The sequence below is a fragment of the Gambusia affinis genome, linkage group LG16 (genome assembly GCF_019740435.1).
Source record: "Gambusia affinis linkage group LG16, SWU_Gaff_1.0, whole genome shotgun sequence".
In the NCBI taxonomy this organism is placed as follows: domain Eukaryota; kingdom Metazoa; phylum Chordata; class Actinopteri; order Cyprinodontiformes; family Poeciliidae; genus Gambusia; species Gambusia affinis.
The window spans coordinates 14,519,756-14,543,371 of NC_057883.1; the positions used below are offsets into that span (position 1 = coordinate 14,519,756).

Genomic DNA, 23,616 nt, shown 5'->3' on the forward strand with positions numbered 1-23,616 from the left:
AAAAATGCAAATGCTGGGAGGGACAAGGACGTCCACTGAAAGAAAACAATGGCCACAGGCCAGCCGAGAAGCAAACAGTGCCTTTGAAGTATTTAAAGAGGCATTAATGTGGAACTTATGAATAATCAACTAATTCCATCTTAACACCATGCAACATTAAAAGCGATGCAGTCTTATAATAAAAGAGCAGTCCTGGGGAATTACAAAATAAATTGGTCATTGAGAAAGACGAGCCAGATGATGTAACAACCCATAAAAAAAGAGTTTACAAAACGTAGTGCTAGATCAGAGACGAAGAGATTCCAGTGGAACGAGATGAGTGACATTTCACTGACATTTCCCAGCAGCATTCAGTGTGAGGCTGCCTCACGACTGCGTCGGGAATATCTATGGATATGCTTGAATGTGACACAGGCGTTAAGGGATGTGGGTTCTTTCAGGGGCCGGCCTCAGCTCTGGGGCCAGTGATGAGGAGCCTGGACCCTGTGAGATTGAATAGTAATCACTGGAGCACAGATAATGGATGATTGAAGGCTCTTTCTACTCCGCTGCTGGATTTCAATATCAGAGAGGCCCTAGAATTGGGATTCTTATCAGGGGTGGTGTGTCAAACAAAGGAGAGCTGAGCGTGAAATATGGGGTCCAACTCAGGCACACGACCACGGCGATTAGCACAAGGATAAAAAGGGCCGCACAAACAAAAGAGGGCAGCTTTAGCTGGACAACGAGCTGTTTCTGGCCTTGTAGTAGGAGACACGCTAGGAAGATGGGACATAAAGGAAAAGAGACAGACTACTTGCTGGTTACAAGAAAAGAGGACAAGAGTTTTTCTGCGATGGTCTGGAGATGAATAGTGACACAGTTGACTGTTTAAAGAGCCTTCCATAGGAATAACAACAGACAAGCAGGGATAAAATACAAAGCACCTCCAAGCTATTTGTACAAAAGCACACATCTTTCACATTTGCAAAAGCGTGCATGGTGGCACGAGGCTTCACATCAATGCCAAATCTATTACAAAAAAAATATTATTCCCATTTATCCCCCGATTCCAAGCACCACCACTTGCCAGTAAAGCTCATTAACCCTCCCTTCAAGAACCCTGAGACAAAAGAGAGGGAAAACAAAACATAACTAATCAATGGGAATGCACTGGGTTGGGAGGGTGCGGAGAGGGGGATAACAAGATAACCTGAGAGGACTAACAGCTTTTGCTTTAGTGCTGCGCTCACTGGGTGTTGGGTGGAAAAAGAAAGTTCATTAATTAAACAGGGCTAGGGGTAACAGATGGAATGGCTAGCTGGATGCTAATCACTTAAAGCGGAGGGACAGGTTTTTTACACTTGAGCTGGAAACAGCAACAACAAACCAATCACACTGGACCCTGAGGCGTCTAGTAGGGACTCTGGGATTACAGTATCTCAGGGGTGGGGCACTGAATTTATTTATTTATTTTTCTGATATTAATATTTGAAATCATGTTCGGACAATACTTTGATAGACATTTCCAATCTACATTTAACAATTCCTTCATATGCAAAACTATTTCAAAGACTGGCAAACTTCAAATGTTTAAGTTTCTTAAGAAGAAAACTTGCATAAAACTGTTTTAAAACAGAAGTAACTGTACTAAATGATTCCAGGAATACAGAAAGGGTCTTCTCTTGTATATACAAAATATCTAATAATACAAGAAAAGTAGCTTCAAAAGTCTTTCAGACCAACAGTCTTATACATGCACTTGTGTCTAATACTCCACACATTGTCTTAGGTTATGGTGAACTCAGTGACTATATACTAAGTCAAAATCACAAACCCTGCAAATTTATGAGAAATTATATGAAGTGTTCAAATTATAAGCTATGTTTCATTTACTTTAAATCTGGAACTGTGCAAAAATATATCTATATCTCTGAGTTACTGAAATAAGTCATCTTTAGCTGATATTCTAATTCATAGAGATGCAGTTGTAAAACAACAAAACTGTAAGAAAGTTTAGTTTATTTACCATAATGTCAAAATAAAAAACTGCCACAACAGTGTGACACCAGACGTGTGTGTGTGTGTGCATGCTACCCTTGGCGGGTCTCTGGGACCCTGCTGTCGGCCGTCTGGTTCTACGCCTGCCCTACCTGTGTTTTTAAATGGGGTGGGGGGGCATGAAGCCCAGGCCCCGGAGTGCAGGCTGGGCAGGGCCTCCAGGGCTTTTCAGGGTGTGGGTGCCATGCAGTGGACGCCTTTTGTTACGGGTTGGGTGGCAAGAGGAGGGGGAACTAATGTGGAGGGGAGGAGGGGTAAAAAAAAGGAGTAATGCTATGAGTCATTTTGCATTAGCAGCAGGAGTGGGAGACAGGGAGAGGGGGAGTAGATGAGAGGGGACGAAGGGCGAGAATACTTTTGCATGTTGTATGAAGCTAGACGCCATATGCCATCCGAGCTGGGCTGCCTCCTGAGTCAGGGCTCTTGGTTTGACAGGCCTGCGCTTGCCCCCTCCATACACCCAAAGCTACCCCCCCAACCCTAACTAACACCCTCCTCCTTCTAGGCCTTTCTACGCTCCAGCAATGGGCTTGGCAATTGCTTTGGTTGTGCATGGACTGCACTCTGTTCATCTGTGTGTGCATTGGAAGAAGAGCGCATGTGTGTGTGTGTGTGTGTGTGTGTGTGTGTGTGTGTGTGCGTGCGTGCGCGGGGTGGGGGCTTACTCAGTGATCTGAACACATCGGACATTGTCGTGAGTCCCGGCAGGAACAGCTGGTCAGCTGGAGAGAGAGGTGGGAGGGGGGCAGGGATAAGGAGGGGAAGAGATGGGAGGCAGTGCGCTACACTGATAATGGGATTAGGTTAAAACATTCAGAGGGGGAGAGAGACCCCTCCCCTTTTAGTAGCCCTCCAAATAATGCATAAACTCCCAACCACCCTATCAAAGCCAATGCCAGCCACCGCCCAAAGAAGAACTTGCCAAGTCCAAACGGGGCCCCTACCCTCACTCTCATTCAGCAATAACTCAGTTTTAATAAACTCACCCCATAAAGTTCAGGTGATGAAATTTATTTAAATTTTACATCAACGTCCTGGTAGTGAGCTTCATTTCCTACAAACAGGAAGTTGGCAAGTTACACTCACATGAATCCTGTATATAATGACTTGCATGGCGTCTCACTGTGCCCAGTCAAGCACTGTGTACCATGGCGATCCAGACTGCTGAGTATTATCTCTGAGGCTGCTGACAGTTATGGCACAACAGCTGGCAAATTAGACCTATCAGCAATGCTAAATAATTCATGTGAGACAACACTAACATGGCAGATCCTATTCATGACACCCCATCATGCATATGGGAGCACTTTCATCTCTGCTAGGTGAAGAGTTTTACAGTATACAAAAGAAAAAAAAAGTTGTGGTCAGACAGAGACAGGGCTGAGAGTGGGACAATAACTTGGAGGAAGGGCTGTGAGAATGTGTCACTAATAATTATAATGGGAGTCTGGGGATGAAACATCAACACACAAAGGAGTGTACACAGGATATCATATCCTTTATGTTTTCACTTTAAATGCTTTGAAATTATGTCCATATATGTTAATATGAGCCTGTTGGGGGGGAAAACATGACAGATTTCAGCAGCTTTCTGGGATCCAACGAAAGAATCAAACCTTCTTCCATCTGCTACACACACACACTTACACACACCACCTAAAAGCCTGGCTCGCATGACTGGCGATGGGCAGAAACAGATTATGGTTATTGATCGCTGCCTGGAGATGGATCTGCGTGTGTGTGTGTGTGTGTTTACTTGTGTGTCAGAACAGAGGATGGGACTGAGAGCAGTGTGCAAAAGCTATTGATTCTGTCCGGTAGGGAGGATATGTCTCTGAATCAAGGTCAGTTTTGCATTGTCTCACCTATTAGTAACTTGCCATCTGACAAACACACACACAGACACATGAACGCTCACACACGCAGATCCATTTCTATCTTTAACAATGGCCCTATCACAAAAAGTGACGGATGGAGAATCAAACTCAAGTGCTTGTCAAAGAAAGAAATGAATCCCACCCTCTGGATGAGGAGATTACTCTATAGTGACAGCGTGAACGACCTTCATACACAGTAAATGGAATCGGACAGCGAGGCCATCCTGTAACTGACTGCTTTCAAATGAAACAAGCTTAAATATGTAATGCTACGATGGGGTATATTTTGGCCAAAAAATGGAGAAGGTGTAGTAGAAAAAGTTGCAATATTAGCCACAGCCTTGGGAGAATTGTGAAGCAAAAACCATGTAAGATTTTTTTTTTTTTTGAGAAATTAACAAGGGCTTGAATGCCAATGGTATCAGGGCTTCAAGAAGAAGCACACACCTCATCTGGGTCTCTCAAAACCCTGAGATACTTAAACTCATCCACTTAGGACAGCACTTTGTCCTCGATCTGGAGATGGCACTCTACCCTTTTCCAGCTCAAGACCAGGGTCTTAGTTTTAGAGGTGCTGATTTTCATCAGAGCTGCTTCAGACTCAGCCGCTGCTCAAGTGAAATATTCTGGAACTGGTTGTTATTCTTTCCCTACTGATACTGATTAAAAACGCTGAAAGCAAATAATATGCTTTTCCAACCCTTTCAGGACTGTGTAGGAACCCAGCATACACAAGTGCAGAAAATACTCAATAAAAAAACTGTGGTTTTAAAAAAAACAAAAAAAAAACATTTTGTGGTCACCGGTGTTGACAAAGCCGCTGTGGAGGATAGACAAGCTGCAGATGAGATGCTCTGACCACAAAGCCAGACCAGTTGCATTTTCTATCAGACATACATAAATAATAAATTATCTAGGATGAGTTGTTTGTAAAAGGTTTATGATAAGATTCTTATTAGTCTGAGGCTGATGCAGCGTCCTGACAGAGGAAGCTGAGACAAAATGTGCAAGAAAAGTGCAACTAACAGCTGTAGAGCTCATGAAAAAAAGGATTGAACAGTTCAGATTTAACAAATCAGCAGGAGAGAGGAAAAGGATGGATGGAAACAGGACATAATGGGGAAAGATATGATGAGGTGTTATCCCACTGAAAAACATTGTTGCCTGTGTGTGTGTATTTTCCTGCAATGTTGCTGGTGGACATTTTTTAATATCAAATCTTATTAGCTTGAGAGATTCTGGGAGCGTTGCAGTGGACTGCTGGAGTCCTCTTGAGCCTTGTGACGGAGTGAGAGAGGGGGCTGCTGAGCCACACTGGCCTTTTATCTGGACACACAGGGGTCATATAGCTCCTCTTTGAAGAAATATTCTCTAATTACCTTGGAGAGTGGCCTCATAGGCAGAGAGCAGGCTGTGGATTGTTAAGGCATTGTGGAGGGGTAAACTAAGGATGAGGATTTTCTTCTTGCACAGAAAAAAGGAAAACATACACACATCCTTCAGGAGAAAAAAAAAAACACAAGTTGTTGCTATGACTTGTTAAAGATAAAGACCTGCATATCTAAAGAAGCAAAACGGGGAAATAAAACTAGAGCAATGCACATCCAGTGTTGAACACGCCTCAAAGCAAAACTTAAAATGGCCTTTCCAGTTCCTAGTGCCACTGCTGAACAAACACATGAAGTAACCTCATCTACCCTACAATTAAAAGCAAAACAAACACATATATAGCTTTAACAAAACATTACACATTTTTGCTATTTCAATGCCAATATACTGAGAAGCACTCCAATTCAATATATAAACATCAGACCTACAGATATTGGCAGTGTGCTTTGCCTGGCTCACTTGTTCATCTCCTCTTGGACAGTGTGAGGACTGGCTGCCTATCAGTGCCAGACCTCCAGAGGCAGCGCTTATCTCCTCCCATAGATCGCGCCTTTGTGCTTATTGCTCCTCTGCTAAGGAATGCCAGGTGAAGCTGTGCGACTCAACACAGGCCTGTTACTCACCCCTCTCTCCATCGACTCCCACCACCCCCATACCGCAACCTCCCTAAGGCTCACACAGGCCGGCAGTGGCCCCACCATCTCTGCCCCCCCCTCAGCTCTGGCACAGACAGTCACACTGGGCTAATTCACTTGGCGTTGGGTAACAGACATCTGTCACTCAGGATGCCCCAGGGGACACACAGACACAGCCTGATACTGGGTTGGGGGGCCGGGCGATGCGATGCATTGTGAAACGCACACAAGACGGATGCATACTTACACACAGGCAACGTGGCGTGTGTCGCAACTTGATGTGGGACAGACGGTGGTTGATGCATGAGTATGACAAAAGGAAAGTTTTAAAAACAAGTATGTGCACCTGAAAACACAAATACAAGACTTCTTTCCAAACTGAACCTCCTTTGGGGAGGTTTCTATAGCAACTACATGTGGGATGGAGGCGCTTTGGTGAGAAGGTGCTGTACATGTAGTCCAAGGAGGAGCAGGGGCGTTAGAGGAGATCGGGTTTCTCCCTCAAGGGGCCATCCCGATTCTGTCCCCCATCTCACCCCCCAACAACTCCATGCTGCCGGTATTCACATGCTAATTTATCTCCACTGGTAATTACACTCTCTTTAAACCAACTGACAACTACAGCTGGAGTCAGGCTCTTAACGGCACACTGTTGGATGGGTGGAGGGACGCAGGCGTCATGTAAGTGTCTGAATGCACTTACATGTATTTGCTCATGGCGCTTTTATTTTGGCTCTCTTTTTCGTCCATATAATGGTAGTGATAGATGATGACACATTATCTTTGCTCCAACCCAAAACAGCCCTGCAAACCTCCCATTTTGCTCCAGGCTGCGAAACAGCCCAACCTAATAGTTATATGTAAATAAGGCAGCTCATAAAGATCGCTGTCAGCACTCAGCTGTGTACACTGACTAACACATATCTGCCACATATCTCAATGAATTTACCCAGAAGGGGTTTTAGTTTCACTATACACTGAAGCTTTGGAAAGTTTTACCTCAATTGCTGGTCTATTATTTTTTTTACACTAAAGCATTCAAGTGATGATCTGTTATATGAGATGGTGAAGAAGACACCGTGGAGGTGTAAAGGATACAAGCTCTGGTAGAGAGTCAGCCGGGACTTGACAGCTCTGCTGGCATTGATACAAGTGGCTCGTACCAAACTTGGCAACAGCAACCCGGTGACGATGGCGCCATTAAACAGAGGTCCAAAGAAAGGAACCTAAAGAATTTCAGAGAGAAGAAACAAATTCATAAGAATTAAAAGAAGAAAAAAATAATAATTTGAGTCCAATGATTATTTGTACAGTGCTTTTTTTTGTCACACGTTGGAAAAAAAAAAAGACCAAAAATATCTTTTATTGAGGTAAAAAAAACAAAAACTAATAATCTATCCAGACTAACTAAAGCTTCCAATTTACCAAACTAATCACCCCTTATACCTAGTAGCAGGCCATACGACCCCTGTCTGCAATAACTGAAAGTAGTCTTTTATGCCATTGTGAAGGAATTTTGTCAAGACATTTTTTTTGCAGAATTGTCTTGAATGAGTCTTAAATTGCAATATCATAATCAGTTTCAAATTTGGACTTTGACTGGGCCACTATGTTCCTATTGTTTTTTTTTTTATTGTTTAGGCCATCAGAGATTAACTTGATGGTTTGCTTCAGAATATAGAAATGCTGTCCAGTGCTTAGATTCAAGGTGTTTCACTGGAGCCCAATGCCTTAAAAATATCTTTGTAACCCATCCCAGACTAATACATGTCGACTCTGTGTGACCACAAAGGTTCTATTTAAGGGATTCCTTTGCTCTTCTGGTCTGGCAGTAAACAGGTTGGGGTGTGGCTAGTCATATTTAACTTGGTATTAAAAAAATGGGTATTAATCTCAGATAATGATTTTAGCAGGCGGGCGATTAGCTTTTCAGGTACAGCTAGAACAGTGTGTGTATTTACCGACATATTAAACAGTGATGTGGGTGAGGTTCATAGCTGGTGAGGCACTGACTTAATCATAATTAGATTTACAAATATAGACCTCCTGCATGTTATTGTTTACATAAGGACATTTTGCGCATGCGGACTACGCTGGAGGACCATGTCATGCTAAACCGCGCTGCAGCCGTAGAATAATTCCATTAACTCAATCCAACTTGGACATGTATTTATTATTAATTTCGTGCTATGCTCCACAGCAAAGGGAAAAGCAATTAAAGTACAACTCAAAACCGCTTCTTTCTTACTCTCTGTATCAGCGCAGCTACGCCCAGACTGACAACACCTACTGATACTGATTAAAAACACTGAAAGCAAATATTTCCCACACAAAGAGCAGAACATTCAGTCTGTCGCAGTAGTATGGTTTTAGGCTTAATGTTTATTTTGCAATTATTAATAAGTGACAGCTGTGGTACGAGGAGAAAACTATAAATATATCGCTGCACTTTCCTGTATGGCTAGCTCGCTGTTACTGTCCCTTATGCTGATGTTGTGGAGTCAAATGGCTGGGATAATGAGCGCCCCCTGCCATGAGGCAATAGTACTGCATGCCTCACCTCGAATCTGTTCTCTCCCATTTATGATCGCTCCTCACCACACGAAACACGTTACACAAAAACACTGTACATTACATACATAAGCTAAATCGTGGAAAATCAGTTCATACATTAAATGTTTTTTAGACATTTTATTGCCGACATACAGACGGGAGGAGCATCCCAAAGAATGGCAGCCAGTGCAGTTAGTGAGAGGTTGCGCAATCCCAGGTGAGGCTCAGCTCATTGCTGCCTCACCGGCTTCGCATCCGAGCATTTGAATGGGAAAATGCGAAAATCCAATCAGAATTAGTTAAGTTAAATGAAAAATAGGTACTTTATAGTACAAATCACAAGGTGAAAATAGCAATATAAATGATATTAGCGTTATATATTATTTTTCGATGATGACAGGGGAGGCTGTGCCTCACCTTCCTCCCCTGACCACACGTCACTGATATTAAATAATATAATTTGAAACAATGAGTGTGAAAAATAAAAAAACCCATAAAATTTTAAATTAATCTGTTATGGAGCAAATCCTTTTTCGCAGCACTGTAGGAGATTCTTGGATTAAAAATCTTCATGGATATTTCTTCCAAACAGTTGCTCCATCTGTTTAGGGCAAAGGGTTCAAGTTGAAATTGAATTTTTCCTAACTTTGCATGACAACTACACATATCTAATGCGAATCAATGTTAGGTAAATGAAATTAAAATGACAATCAATGCTACACAATGCCCTCATATTGAGCTGCTGGAGAAATACAAAAGGAGCAATATGAATTTTAGCAACAGCCTGAGTGTGTGTGCATGTGTGTGCGGGTGAACAGACGCGTTGTACACGCGTCTGTTCATGCATATTGGAAGGGGCCCTTAATCAGCAGAGCTCAATAGCCATTGACCTGGAAGTTGACGTGAATGTCAAAGGGTTCCTGAAAGGTTCGACTTTAAGAGTCCAGTTGAATTAAAGAAAAATTTTTTGGAGATGTTGTTCAAAAGAAGAAAAAAATATATATTTTAGATGCAATCATTAATTCGTTTTATTCATAACATCCCACAAATATGTTAAGGATTTTATTTTTTTTTAAATTCATGCAAACAGAATGTAAATAAATATTTTTGACCATCTAAAACTCGTCATCAGTGGCTGTAGGAGTTTAGACATTTCACTGCCCTCTGTGAGGCCACACATCGAGTACAGCACTGCAAAGTAACCAAGATGAAAGCTAACCAACAAAGGGCAGTAACCACCTCTGAGAGCACATACCCACAGTGTGGGTAATAATGCACTGGTGGAGGAGAAGAGGACTGAAAGACTTCAGACAGAAAAGAGAAAGCAGAAACATCTTTTAAAAATTCACAAGAAAAAAACAAAACAAAACAGGAAATACAGGGAAGAGACTGCATTACCACATAAACAGAGACAATACTTTAAAACAGCATTGTGCTGTCTGAACACAGTTGAAGACTTTATGGTGTACAATTTGGCTTATCACAGTAGCAAACGTTTGGATGTTTGATGATGGATCTTATCCATTAAGTGTCTCAGAAAGCTTCAACTGCAAACCAGCAAGCAAAACCTTCTCTCAACTAAATACGGCAGGCCATAGAAAGGTGTTTACCAGGATACCAGAAAGGTTTTACTGTCACCACCACCTAAATGTTCAAAAATGCTTTTTGGGCATTTGTTTATTGTGGGTTAATCATTTCTATTCATCAATTTTATTTGAAGAGGCTGGTTGAGCCAACTAATCACAGGCTAAATATGTGACTTTCACTCAAAAGAATGTACCGTAATAACCAGACTATAACACTTTCAAACTCTGACAGTCCAGCTCACATGACAAGTCAATCCAGACTCAGTCAGCGATTTTGTACAATGTGTTAATTTCTAGATTTCAATGGACAAATGTGGAGTTTTCCCACAATCTAATTGGCAGTGTATCTTTACAGACACTTAGAGTGAGTGAACAGTTAAAAAGAACCTGTCGTGATCCCTGCTGCTCTCTGCCTGTCTGAGTGTTAAGATCTGCTCAGCCTCATTTCTGCTCTTTTAAACTTTTTGTAGCTTTCTAATTTATACTCTAAATTAGAAATGTGTTGTTGTATATGCTTTCCAAAGAAGTACTAAACATTTCATTGGTATAAACGAATGAAAAACCTTAACATAAATTAAACGAGGATTGTAACAACTCACAAATTGCAGTAGGTAACGTTTTGTAAATGTTTTTATTTATATTTGCTACAACTGTCACTATGTCCTTTTTATTATAATATGAGACAGGCAAAAATAAATTTTTTTAAAAAAAATCTAGTTTCCTCCCCTGTTGTCCTACTCCTACACCACTCCCAGTCAAAAACAACCAATTACAACCAGAGGTCTATAGTTGTATTGATTCTGTTAAAAGTGATTCTCTCTTAATGTGTGATTATTTAACTGAATTTAAATTTACTCTGATAAAAATTCATTTCTATATTTTAACATGATGCCGTTCTTAAATTGCTCTCTGTGAGTGGCTTCAAACTTCACTCACAACATGATATGGTCACCACTCACTGCAGTGCCGTGTTCTGCAACTTTTAGATGCGTCTCTGTCTCAACACACCTGAATCAAATAACTGTATAATTAGCATGACTTTGTGGAACTCGAACGAATGCTGAGGACGTAATTCAGTCATCTAATTCATGGGGTTAGGACCAACGATGCATGGTCACCGGACCTGAGCCTTCATGGACCGTCGCTCAACACCCCTGCCTTAAATTGACGATTAAAAAGCTCTACCACAGAAAAAAATAAAGATTTACAATTATGTTACAATGTCAATAAATATTTACCTGAGGCTTCTTAATGATCTGGATAAAATACATGTGATTCTTCATTGGGTAGATGATAATGAGCACGTCTCCAAAGTCAGTTGGGATGATGCCACAACGGTAGTCCCTGGTGTGCTCGGACCACACGATGTGCACCTCATCGTTGCCCAAGTGACGCAGCTGCCAAATAAACACAAAAATCATTCTAATCAAGGGCCTTGGTAGTGCATGTTATTTCCACTGTTACGGTGATGAAGAAAAGACGACAAATTTAGGCGGATTATTGCGAAAGACTGTTTTGCTAGTCAGTCTTGTATTAACTAGAGACTAGAAGAGAAAACTAGAGATGAAAAAAACAAGGCAATAAGAGATGATAAAGAATATTTACTTGAAAGGTGTCCCAAAAAAAGTGAAACCATCTTTTATCACTGCAATCAGCAGGTGCAAGAGAAATCAGAAAGTTTATTAAAAAAATTATGGTTAACACTGGGGTTGAGGTCCTGGATTTGCCTCTTTTTATAGATTTTTCATTACAAATTCAAATAACAAACACAAAATAGACAAAATTGCACTTTTTAAAACCAAAGTAATTCAAATCCAATTAACCTTCCCCATCAGAGCTTAAATTGCTTCCCATTTCCACTCTATTCATAAACACAAATGAAACTGGGCAGGACATGAAGACACTCTTAAATGACAGGAAATAGGTTGACAGTAGTTTATAAAAGGTAAACAGGTCCCCCCCTTTTCTGTAGGCAAACAGGTGAACAAAGTCACATTATCTTCTCTTACAGGTTAATATTAACTATGGCACCTTGCTACAGTATTCCCACCCATAACATTACAATCACAAATGTCAAAATCTTTATATGAATTTCATGTTACAGGCCCACATAAAACAGTGCATACATGTGAAGTGAAAGGAAAAGATGACAAGGTTTGGGAAATATTTTAACAAATAAAACACTGGACCTTTACTCCAAAACCTCTAAATAAAATCAAAAGGGAACAACTTTCTTCACATCAAATCCACTTGAGTGTCATTTCATTTCAGAGAAAATTGTGGAGAAGTTGAACACTGGGTTAAGTTATAAAACATTATTCAAAGCTGTGAGCATCTCAAAGGTCGTTAGCCAAAAATAACACAAATGTATATCTACCAAAACGTGACAGTCTACCTAACCTGAGTCTGGGCAAGAAGAGCTCTGGTCAGAGAAAAAGTTAAGAGGCCCATGTAACTTTGGAGGAGTGCACAACAACCCAATCATACAAACTTCATTGTCAAACACGGTGGTGGCGTATCATGCCGTGGGGAGGCACTTTAGCTGGTAATAATAGATTTTGTCACAGTTGAGCCTCTGACAGAGAAATACTCAAAGAAAACCTTTTAGAGCCTACAGAGTTTCAACTTCAGTCTTCCTGGGATAAAAAAATTTGAAAATCACATATTCTGTTCCTTTCACTTGACAGTACTTCTTAGTATTGGTCTATATTAAACAAAATCCCAATGAAAAACAATGACGTTATTGGAAATATGTGACAAAATGTGAAAAGGTTTACTGCTACTTGTCCAGTGACCAAGCACCCTTTCCAATTTCCCCTTCCGATTTCTATCGAGGACACTGAGCAGTGAGCCTCCTCTCGAAAGAAAACATCTGCCAATGTACTGTTGGCCTAATGAGTCATTAAGAAACATGCCCTTGCCAACAAAAAATGCAATTAGCACATTCTATTATAAGCCCTTAATTATGGTAATACGGTAATCTTAAACAAATCCACGGCATGCTGATTACTGAAGCTCGGCAGTTCAGTCTGTCTGTCCAAGGATCAGCAGGTACCAGCCGGGTCAGTCACTGGGACAATTTCAGAGAAAATGTTGAATATGCATTTGCAGGAGACAATTAACACTGGGATGTTAATTTGGGTTAAGATATTAGCATTTGGATGAGCTGAATGACAAGTTTAATGAGAATGCTTATGCTCTAGTAAATCATCTTCTGCACAAATCTATTTACACCTCTGTTAATCACATCCAAATGTTTGAGACTTCTTTAATAAAATGTGATTCGAGTCAAAGGCTCTTGTCCAATTATCCCTCTTTGACCTCCCATCCAACCACTGTGCTTCACACACATGGAAACAGAAAACCAGAGGACTCCAGAACAAAAGAGGCTCCTTATAAAAACAACCTGCAGCTAGTTAAGCTGTAGTGCCTGGGGGGTGATAGCTAAAGCACCCGTCTATCTCACTCCCTTTCACACACATGTGCATATGAACTACATGGCCTGACCCCAACCCTGCAGGTCGTTTCCATAACCCCATTACTGAAGCCAGCTGCTACTGCTGCAGCCTGCACTGCACTAAAACCCACAATTGGATTCAGGAATTTGTGGTACTCTTCTTTTTTTTTTTTCCTTTTCAGGATTGTCTGCCCCCCTTCTATCATCTTCAAAAAGACAAATCTGCTCAGGCAGAGCTACCCCATCCGTATCTCCCCACGGAAAGCTTCTATGGTTACAGCCAGTAAAGTGGGTGACTGCTGGACTAAGTGTTATTTTTAAATTGACAGAGAAACATCCTACTTGGACAGAGACAAAGCCTGCTTCTCATTCCAATTCTTCTTCTCCCTCCTGTCTTTTTTTTTTTCTTTAAAGCATTTGCACCAACAGCCAGTCTGCCAATTTTTTTTGTCAGACTTGTGGTTGGTGTGGGGATCTGAGCAAGGTGAGCCAGAGCAATCACAGACGTTTCTGGTGAAATGTATGGTGATGGGATAGCACCACCCTCCAGCACCTCACTTTGGTGAGGATAGGAGAAACTCTTCCTTCAAACTCAACTCTAATTTTCAGTGGCCATAAGAGAAACCTCAGCGTATGTTTGGAATGAGTAGTGTACCATTTTAAAAAACGAGAAGGAGAAAGTCTGAGAGTGGTATTGTGGTTGGATATGAGGAGAGCCTGATGAATTTCCCTTCCCAGCAGGGTACTGTATGAGAAGATTGGCAGTGCGGGCAGGGGCCTTGCGGCTCATTTCTCCGTGCTAACTGCTACCGCTGCACTAGAGCTTAGAATCCCACAGCAGAACGCAATCGATTGCTCCTGTGGCGGCAGCAGGAATTGGATAAAAGGATCCTGCCGGCATCCGGCCGGCGCCTGCCCTAGCAGGGAGAGCTAATGGCTGAATCCAGGCCCTGGTCACAGCGCGCAGGGAGGAGGGCAGGGACTGGCAGAATCATAGTCATTACCACAGCGGCACATGCCCTCTCTTCACTCACGCGCCTGCGATTCTCTACTCCTCAGGCCTTCCTGACCAGGGTCACTAATCAATGCCCGTACTTTGGAGTCACACCTCCTGATCACAGCTTAACACAGAAGTGGAGGCTATGCAACACACGGCTCTGGGCAGGCATGACTGTGGAGCCATTTCACCGCATCTAATGTATAAAGAAGCTTTACACAAGTGTCTTTATGTACTCAAGTATGTAAAACTTTTTAAAAAGATGATAGTCCACATTTCTACTGGGTGTTAGACGAGCTAACAAGATTTCTTTTACCTTTTTGGTGAGACAGTCATCAGAATCAGACGGCATCCGCGTGGATACATGGAATATGACTTCTACAGTGGAGGTAGCGTAATAGGGAGCTGTTAGACCTGTGCTGCCATTCCTTTGGAGTCCTCCCATAAAACCGCAGTGTGTGGCCAGGTCCACCTGAGGAATACAGCTGAGTGTATAATTTAATGTAGTCTGGAAATGTTCTTTTAGGTTCAGCAGAGATGTAGTGAGAAAGGGCTTGTGAGGAGAATCAGATGGTTTTTAGTTTGATCAGCACTGGTCGGAAACTTAAATATCTGATCTTACTCCAACCAACAAACGCGCCATTCTGAATTCTGCTGGTCGAAGCTGACAGCAACGCTCTTCAGGTGTGGGAGTTTGACTGAGGTCAAAAGACGTAAAGTTAAGCTGAAATGTATCTATACAGTTAGTTGTTATTTCAGGAAAATATTTTCTGTGGTGAAATTATAATGTTAAGGTCAAGTCTTTAAGGTTTCTAAGTAATGCAGGAATGCTTTAAAGGACAATAAAAATGTTACACTTCTCGTCAAAATGGATCTGTTCAGAAAAGTTGGACAAACTCACAGATGAACATTTCCTTCTACCAACAGGTAGGAACCGTCAAACTACAGATCACATGTTTGTATAAACGTGTTGAGCAACACATTAACCTACATGGTAATTTTATCAAACATTTTTCAGAGCACCTTTACTAGTTTGCTTCTTCATTTTAATACGTGAGATTATGACCCACGATTAAACTATTAATTAAAGCCCCTAGCTAGGAGAACACTTGAAGTCACATACCCATGGCAGTCGTTTTCTGTGTTATGAAACAATTTAAAAATAATGATGTTAATTTGAGCTCACTGTCTTTAATCACATTCTGCAGTCGGCAGAGAGCTGTATTTACTTTTATTTTATTATTAGTTTTATTGTTTTTAAACTTTCATTTCCTATGTTCCCTGCATACAGCATTGACCAGCAAAGTGGGAAATATCTGACATGAACTGCTCTGTTTAGATTTACGACAATGACAAGAAAATGACAACATAAATAAAAAAGTTCAGTAAAGTTCACTTCTTATGAAGGAAACATACAGGAACCCATTTTGGGAATCTGCCTAAAGTTGCTTTGCTTAATTCCCTGGGGTTTCCCATTGCTGTTTGTCATGCATCATGCAACATCCATCAAATTCAAATTCTGCTAGATCTAATTACTAATAGAAGATACTAAACTCCATAATTATTTTTGCAGTTGCTTAAAGTAATATTAAAACCCAGTATTCCAGGGAATGCTCTCTTTAGTACATGGTGTTAAGTCGTCTCTTAATAACCACTCATGGAAGGAAGGCTAGAGAAAAATCCTTTTCACTGTTACATTTTAGGAAAAATTTGAATCTGCAACAAATTTTTATCAGCACATCAAAGCTTCACAACAAACTGGAGTATAGACAATTTACTGCAAAAACAGAAAAAAGAACTGTAGGTTTTCCCACCTCCCATCCCAGTCCAGATACAAAGTCTTCATAGGCCTGGCTGCCTGCATAGTTCGACAAGATGGAGCACTTGTCTTCCTGGCCTTCTCTGATGTAGAACACAGCAATTTTGTGTGTCTCTCGGCTACAGAATAACATAAAAAGCAGAGAAAATTAGAGGTCAGAAAAAGTTCCGTAGTCAAATTGATAAAGTAAGAAAAATTCAAGAAAAAAAAACAATATTTGCAAAATTTCAAAAAAAAAACCCTCTTCTCTTTTCACTTGATTTTTGAAAGAATAGCAGCAAACTCTGCCCATCCATTTTCGCTGTTGCCATGGCAGTGCATTGCTCTACGCTAGGTTTTGGGGTACTTTGCATGCTTGTGCACAAACTGCTATTGTCCTAACAATCTGGTACAACGGCGAAAATAAGCTTCAATTCTGTGGATTTTTCTTTAATACACTCTTGTCATCGGCAGTGTAGGAAGTATGTATTGATTGGGAGAAGCGAGACAAGAGAGATGGTAAGAGATTTTCAGAGTTGTGGTTAGTTGGGGCTTGCATGAGGAAAATAATAGTGTTACAAGAAAGGGGGTAATATTATGCTGCTTTCACTCAGGCTAAAACAGGTATGGCAGAAAGCTGCAGCAGTAGTTTGATGATAGAAAAAAAGGGCACTAAATTACGGACAATTGTTTTCACTGGTATCTCAGGCAAAACCTAGCGTAATTTAATCTTATTTCTGCTGGAGACAGCAAATAAAAAACAACTTACCACTGCCTGGAGTCCAAGTTCTTCAGCTCTCTTAGAAGTTTAGAGTTTTTCTTCAGCAAGTGGAAGCTTTTTCTGTTGGAAAAAACCCCAAAACAACAACAAAAAAAACAAAAACAGATTCAAGGTGAGATTTTTAATATAGAGAAAAAACACCATTCACCTATCTATCAAGTTACCAACAACCAACAGGCACTGACTGTATGCAAATAGGTTTCAGAAGAAAGTTTAGGTGCTGATTTAGATATCAAACCAAAAAAAAAGAGGCACAGGTGCAAAATACAATCTCCTATTTGCTGTGTGCCTGTTGCACCATCACTATTAAGAGGTGTAAGCTTTTAATTTACGGGGCAGCACTGGAAAGATGTGGCTTTGTAGACGCTGATGAAAACAGCTGGGCACCGGGACCCTGTGGAGAGGAGATTAAGACCCAGCAGACTCCAATATGGCTTTAGTTTTACTCTCTCTTTAACTAACAAGTCAACAGCTGAGTTACTACAGCTGTGCTTCACAAGTGAGTTCTTTGGAAACATCTTTATACAAAACATAACTATAACATCATTCAGTGTGTAAAAGAGGGGTCCATAAATAGGACATGGATCCATTAAAACAACTGAAGCGCACATATTCTCACTGAGAAATCCTGATGGATGATGTGCAAACATAACTTCAGCACCAGAAAGCGCCTCGGCCAGCATAATTTTAAATAAAGTTTAGTACACTATTGACTAGTTCTAAAAACTCCCAGTTATTCTAATCCTAATCAAACTGTCCCTACAAAGGGACAGTTTGTCTGATTGACTGATCTCTGTCTGATTCATTGGCGCATCTCTACATATAACTGTAGCCGGTTTCATTTGATAATACCTGCGATCCCATGAGTTCATGCCCAGATCATTAAGAAGCAGCCTGCAGAAGTTAAAAGGAGCTTTTGGTTCCTGGTGGGAGGGTTCCTTCTGGCAGGCAGCCCGAAAGCTCACATCGGCATCCCACTTCCTGACTTGCTCCTCCTCCTGTTGAGTCTGACGGAGAATGGCCTCCAGTATAGCGTTTTCTTGTTCCAAGTTCATACCATGAGGTAACGGGGCTGGCTGATTGAGCTGTAGCCGTGGCTGAGGAAGGCATTCTGGGCTGCTGTGGCTTAGGTCCTCCAAAAGCTTATCCAGCACATCGACCTCATCCTCTTCACAGAAGTTAGAGAGCGAGTCTGAGACGGAGCAGTGAGTTTTGTAATGTCCTTTCAGCGGAGAAGTTGGCTGGTTTCTGCTGTGAGTATTGGAGGTTTTCGAAAGAGGCGGGTCAGCTGGATGGAAAGCACCCACATCAGGATCCTCCTGCGCAGTGCAGTAAAGAATCGTTCCATCCCAAGAGTACTTTCCTGAAATGTCTCTGACAATGATGCGAACTTGGGAGGAAGGGTGCGGGGGTTGACCTGCGGTGGGCGCCTCGGCTGGGATCTGAAGGTAGGACACCAGCGTGCTGTCGTTGAAGACGAACAGCTGCAGGTTGGGGCTTTTAAAGACCTCAGAGGACAGCTCGGACGACTCCACATACGGGTTATCGTGGTTTTCGCTCACAAGGCTGTGAAGGAGAGCTGGGCCACCGCTGAGGGGATGGTGGCCAAGATGGTTCACCAGATGAGTCATGACCATCCGCGCCGTCAAAGGGATGAGCTCCATGTTTCGACGGCGCTTCTCTGACAAGAGATAAAAATAAAAGGGGCGGGGGGGGATAATTAAAATACTGAGATATCAGCACAAGGAAAAACACATTAGAGAACTCTAATCGAACACTGGCTGCTTTATAACATATTATATTCAATGCAGAATTTAAAAAGCTCAACATTTGTGTGCAGACATGCCATCATCTCTATTAGCTCCTTTTACACAAAGCCAAATCTCATTTATGATCACTAAAAGGTGGTGTTTTATTTATTTCTCACAATAGCTTGGCCAGCGCACCTCTAAGTAGGTAGAATCTAATCATAAGAGACAAGTCTGAAAAGCCCATTGAGTCTTCCTACAATAGATAAGCATTGAGACCAGCCAGGTGCTAATGAGAACGAGCATCTTTACAGGCCGCTGAATAGAACTCTGCTCTGTGGATTACATTTATGTAAATACACAGGGTTTTTTACTCCCCAAGTGAAAGGCATGCAGCGCTTTATTCTGCAGTGATGTGGGAAAAAAACAAGAAGATGTACTTTTGCATTGTGACAGTGCTATCAATACCATCATCCCTCATCAAAGTGGAGAAAGCTCTTTAGAGAGCAGGCCAAGCTGCATTAGAGATGTGCTGGTCCTTTGATGTGACTTGATCAATATGAGGTGAGGGCATGAATATAACTAGACCGGCCGGCACTCTTTGGTTTGCCCTTTTGATAGTGTTTTGTTATATCTACCAAGACTCCGTGCTGCAGTGCACCAAAACGCAGATGTGTGGTGAAATTTTACAGACAAAAGCTTTTTATTTCTAGGATATTTTTTACATTGTTTCAGTTCACATTGGCACTCTGTATCTGGGCTTTGATGACTTTTAGAAGTTGAGGACAGGAGGTAGGGAGAGGACTACGTTGCCTAATGGAATCACAAGGTCATAAAAAGGGGAAAAGAAAACGAAAAAAAAAAATCAACAATTTTATCTAAACCCCATAATGGGTCTTCTCTTAACGGCTTGGCACTAATGCAAAAATTCCATTCCCTCTGATGGCTGATTTTCTTTTCATACTTTTAATAAGATATTGACATCTAATGGAGAGGCTCCAAATGGATGGACTACTTAGAGTTTGCTTTTACCTGTAACCATTTTTGGTTCTTTTTTTTCCCAAGGGAAATGTTGCAGTAGAGCAGTCAGGCATCGTGCTAATTTGCTACAGACAGGAACGACTTAAAGGCCGGTTTTCTCTCTCCCATGCTTCTGTTTTTACATACCAACACATGCCTTTGCACTAACATTTACTGTTTGCAAATTAATGCAAACATGACCAGAGTTTTCTCCAATTCTATGGAGAACACAGTATTGCTGAGCTGTTCCTTCCCCCTCTTCTTTCATGTCAAAAACGTGGACAACCATGGTCCTATCACCACTCTTATTAATTGGAGATCATCAATTTTAATCAATTTATGACTTAAACTTAGAACTTGGACATATTCACAAAAAATGCATACTTAGCCTGATGACTTCTGTATTTGTAGGAACGATTGTTTTTATGTTACATTATATTGAATTTTCTAATGTTTAATTCCACAGATTGTGCTTGTCATTGTCAAAGCTTTTTTTGACGAAATGGGATCAAATCCTTTTTCACAGAGCACCATGCCTGCATAATGAGGCTTGTAGTTTTGTTACAGCACAATATCCACTAGAAACAAGGCAGAACTACAAATGATGAAGCAAACGATTGCTGCCTTTCCTCAAATACAAAAAAAACCGCATCCATTGTCTATACTCTCTTGTCTGTGCAGAGTCGCAGGGGAGCTGGTGCCTGTCTCTACCGAACATTGTGTGATAGGCGGGCTGCACCCTGGAGAAGTCGCAAGTCCATCACAGGACAACACAGAGACACATAGGACAAACAACCATGTGCACAAAGACACACACTTAAACCTATAATTTAGAGACCAATTATCCTAACAGTCATGTTTTTGAACTATGGGAAGAAGTCAGAGCATCTAGAAAGAACTCAACCATGCACAGGGAGAGCATGCAAACTTGAACACAAAACTTTCTTGCTGTAAGGTTGCAGGCTAACTACCCAAGCAGACAGGCTAACCAATTAACCAGCTAATATTAGCTAGTAATACCATGAAAGTTTACAGTGCTGTATTCAGCTAAATTCAACATTTATTTAATTCCTCCATAAACTGCAAAAACATAAAAAAAAAATAAATTGGATAATACGGACAAAAAAAACCTAAAAATCAACTTTGTATTAAGTGATCATTATTTCAATATAGTTTCAAATCAACAATTTAGTGTGAAATTGCATTTAAAAATAAAGTATTAATATCTAATGAGTTTTCTATAAACTAAAAAAAAAGCCAAATTAACACAATTGTGGGACATTATGGATTAAATTAAAATTAAGAAAATTATACTTTCTCAACTAGCAACATAGTGATGTGCAAAACCCATATGCAATATATACAATAAACAATACATAACATAATTTACACTACGGATTGCAATCACTTCTCCATCTTGTAAAATGTGTAACTAAAAGTGGCTCCAAATACTTCTTGATAGGCCACATATATCATCTATAGTATTTAAGCTGAAAGCTTACTTTTCTCATTATTGTCATCTTTTATTCTTTGATCAAGTTATTTCAGTAAAAGTATGAACAGTTATTGCTCTTCTGTTTTAAATAAAACCCATTTAATCATTTTGTGCAGCTCTGTTTGGTACATTTGTGTTAATAATCTGAAACTGTAGGATGTTTACTCAATGTTATTGTGGGAAACATCATACCGGTCCATATTGTTGCATCCTTACCCTCAGCTACTGTCAACAGGTTGCCAAAGTCTGCTGTGGTCATTTGGGAGGGTGGTGGCTCGAAGCTCTTCACCTGACCCAACATCAGGTCGTATTCGTTAGATAAGTCCGACAGACTGAGCAGGTAGTGGCTCTGCTGGGTGTGCAGGTTGGAGCCAGACACACAGCAGTGAAGCACCTGATTGATGGAAGAGAAAGGAGGAAAAAAAAGCATCAGGTTGATCATGTCCAGACGAAGTGTGCTTGTTTTGTTTTTCTGTGACGTGAGAGCACGCCGCACTTTGAAGACTTAAATTCAACACTAATGTGCAAAGATAAAATCTCTTTGTGCCTGGCATGACATTGCACAGAGATGCTCCTGCAGACCTGTTTGAGACGGACAAGATCCTGGAGCATACAAAGGGGGTAATATACAGTCTATTTACATCATAAGGTTGAGTTGAGGGGTGGGGGGAGTGAAGAAAAGAGGGTCTTTATTGCCACTAATCCATTTCTCCTCTGATGTGTGAGTGTATCGATCTACATAACAGATGGCAGAGCATCCGTTGGCAACACTAGATAAGGCGCACTGGGGCAGTTGATTACAGCCATTGGACAGGTTTACACTGTTTGATTTAATTAAGACATTATCCCTGTGCTCTGCTCTCATCACAAACATACACACACAAACACCTGTAGAGAGCAAAATTTGCTGATAGATAAAAAATTATCAGACAGTGCAAAACGTATGCTAAATGTATGTAGATGAGACTGCCTCTTATTCAGACTAAAGCAACTTGAGTAAAGCCATGCAAAAAAAAAAAAAAAAAAAAAAAAAGCTAATCCCATTCAGTACACTTGGCTGAGAGACGCTTGGAGAGGCAGTCTGGCTCTGCCATGTGAAACAGTATTGTGTAGGGCAATGTAGACAGTATGTGGATGCTTCTACCAAGCTGAGTGCATGGGGGAGGGATTGGCGGCTTGATGCTGAAAAGACCTGAACCAAACAGCTGCTACACCAAAGCCCCAGAGAGCTTCCTCAGTGGAGAGGTAAAAAAAAAAAAGAGGGAGGGGGGCACGGCTGTGCCTGACAAGTAAGTGAGTGCACCTCGCATAGCAACAGTTCCTGGAAGGTAACAGAATAAACAAGCATAGCTCAGCTAGAGCGGCACATATTGCGCAGAGATGCGAGTACACTATGTACATGCACACAGATCAAATAATAAGGGGGCAGATGTATGTAAACAAAAATGCAGATATGATATTCTTGCCGTCTTTCTCCTTATGCATGCACACACACACGCACACACCCACACACACACACACACACACACACACAGAGGGTGATGCAGCTGGCTGCTGAGGCAGGGAGAGGGAGAGCAGATGGAGAAGCTTGAGCACAACTCCAATGAACCACTGAGGTCTGGAGCAATGTTGCATTTTAAAGCCGTGAGCATCCACCAAAATCAACTTCTTCTGCTCCCTCTTTTTGCAGCAGTGTCTTTTTAAGCTGTGTTTTGAAAAATATATAAACTGGTAATTACAGGAGCATACCACTCCCTGACACAAGCCAATAAGGGAAGAAAAGGACTTGTTTCCTATTAGCGAGGTTATTCTCTGCTTGGTAAACAGAATAATTAGAAGCCAACGAGCCCATAGAAATGTAAAGAGATTTCGGTCTTGATATTGCAGTAATATTGTCACACCTCAGATGGAAACCCAGAGGGACCGTGCCTTTTGTGTGCCGATGGACGACCAATCATGCCTAATTGTATTTGCTTTCATAGCAGCTGCAGTCTCTCTCATATTAAGACATATTCCATTCAAATCTCCAGGACAAGCGTTTAAAGCCTGAGCTTATCAATTGGACAAAAGGTCCTGTTTGAATAATTGGACCATTTCTTATCAGGGGTGACATCCTTACAAAGATCTGCCGTTGACCGCATCTGCCCAGACAGGAGGGAATGAATAATACCTCATTCATTTGTGCCTAAAGCCTGGCCCTCATCCTCAGGGTCAGACCATAAATAAAAAAAAGTTAGAGG

The 23,616-nt window shown here is 41.2% G+C and overlaps 1 protein-coding gene across 6 annotated transcripts in view; it reads right to left on the reverse strand.

Moving 5' to 3' along the window:
• Positions 1 to 23,616, reverse strand: part of ralgapa2 (Ral GTPase activating protein catalytic subunit alpha 2) — a 107,071-nt gene that overhangs the window by 23,651 nt on the left and 59,804 nt on the right. For all 6 annotated transcript variants that reach the window (XM_044143350.1, XM_044143354.1, XM_044143349.1 and 3 more), the window contains 7 exons: positions 21,593 to 21,770; positions 17,966 to 18,794; positions 17,102 to 17,173; positions 16,349 to 16,472; positions 14,851 to 15,006; positions 11,319 to 11,477; positions 7,040 to 7,167 (listed from right to left, as the gene is read on the reverse strand). In XM_044143350.1, coding sequence (XP_043999285.1) covers positions 7,040 to 7,167; positions 11,319 to 11,477; positions 14,851 to 15,006; positions 16,349 to 16,472; positions 17,102 to 17,173; positions 17,966 to 18,794; positions 21,593 to 21,770 — 1,646 coding nt within the window. The remainder of the gene's footprint in view (positions 1 to 7,039; positions 7,168 to 11,318; positions 11,478 to 14,850; positions 15,007 to 16,348; positions 16,473 to 17,101; positions 17,174 to 17,965; positions 18,795 to 21,592; positions 21,771 to 23,616) is intronic.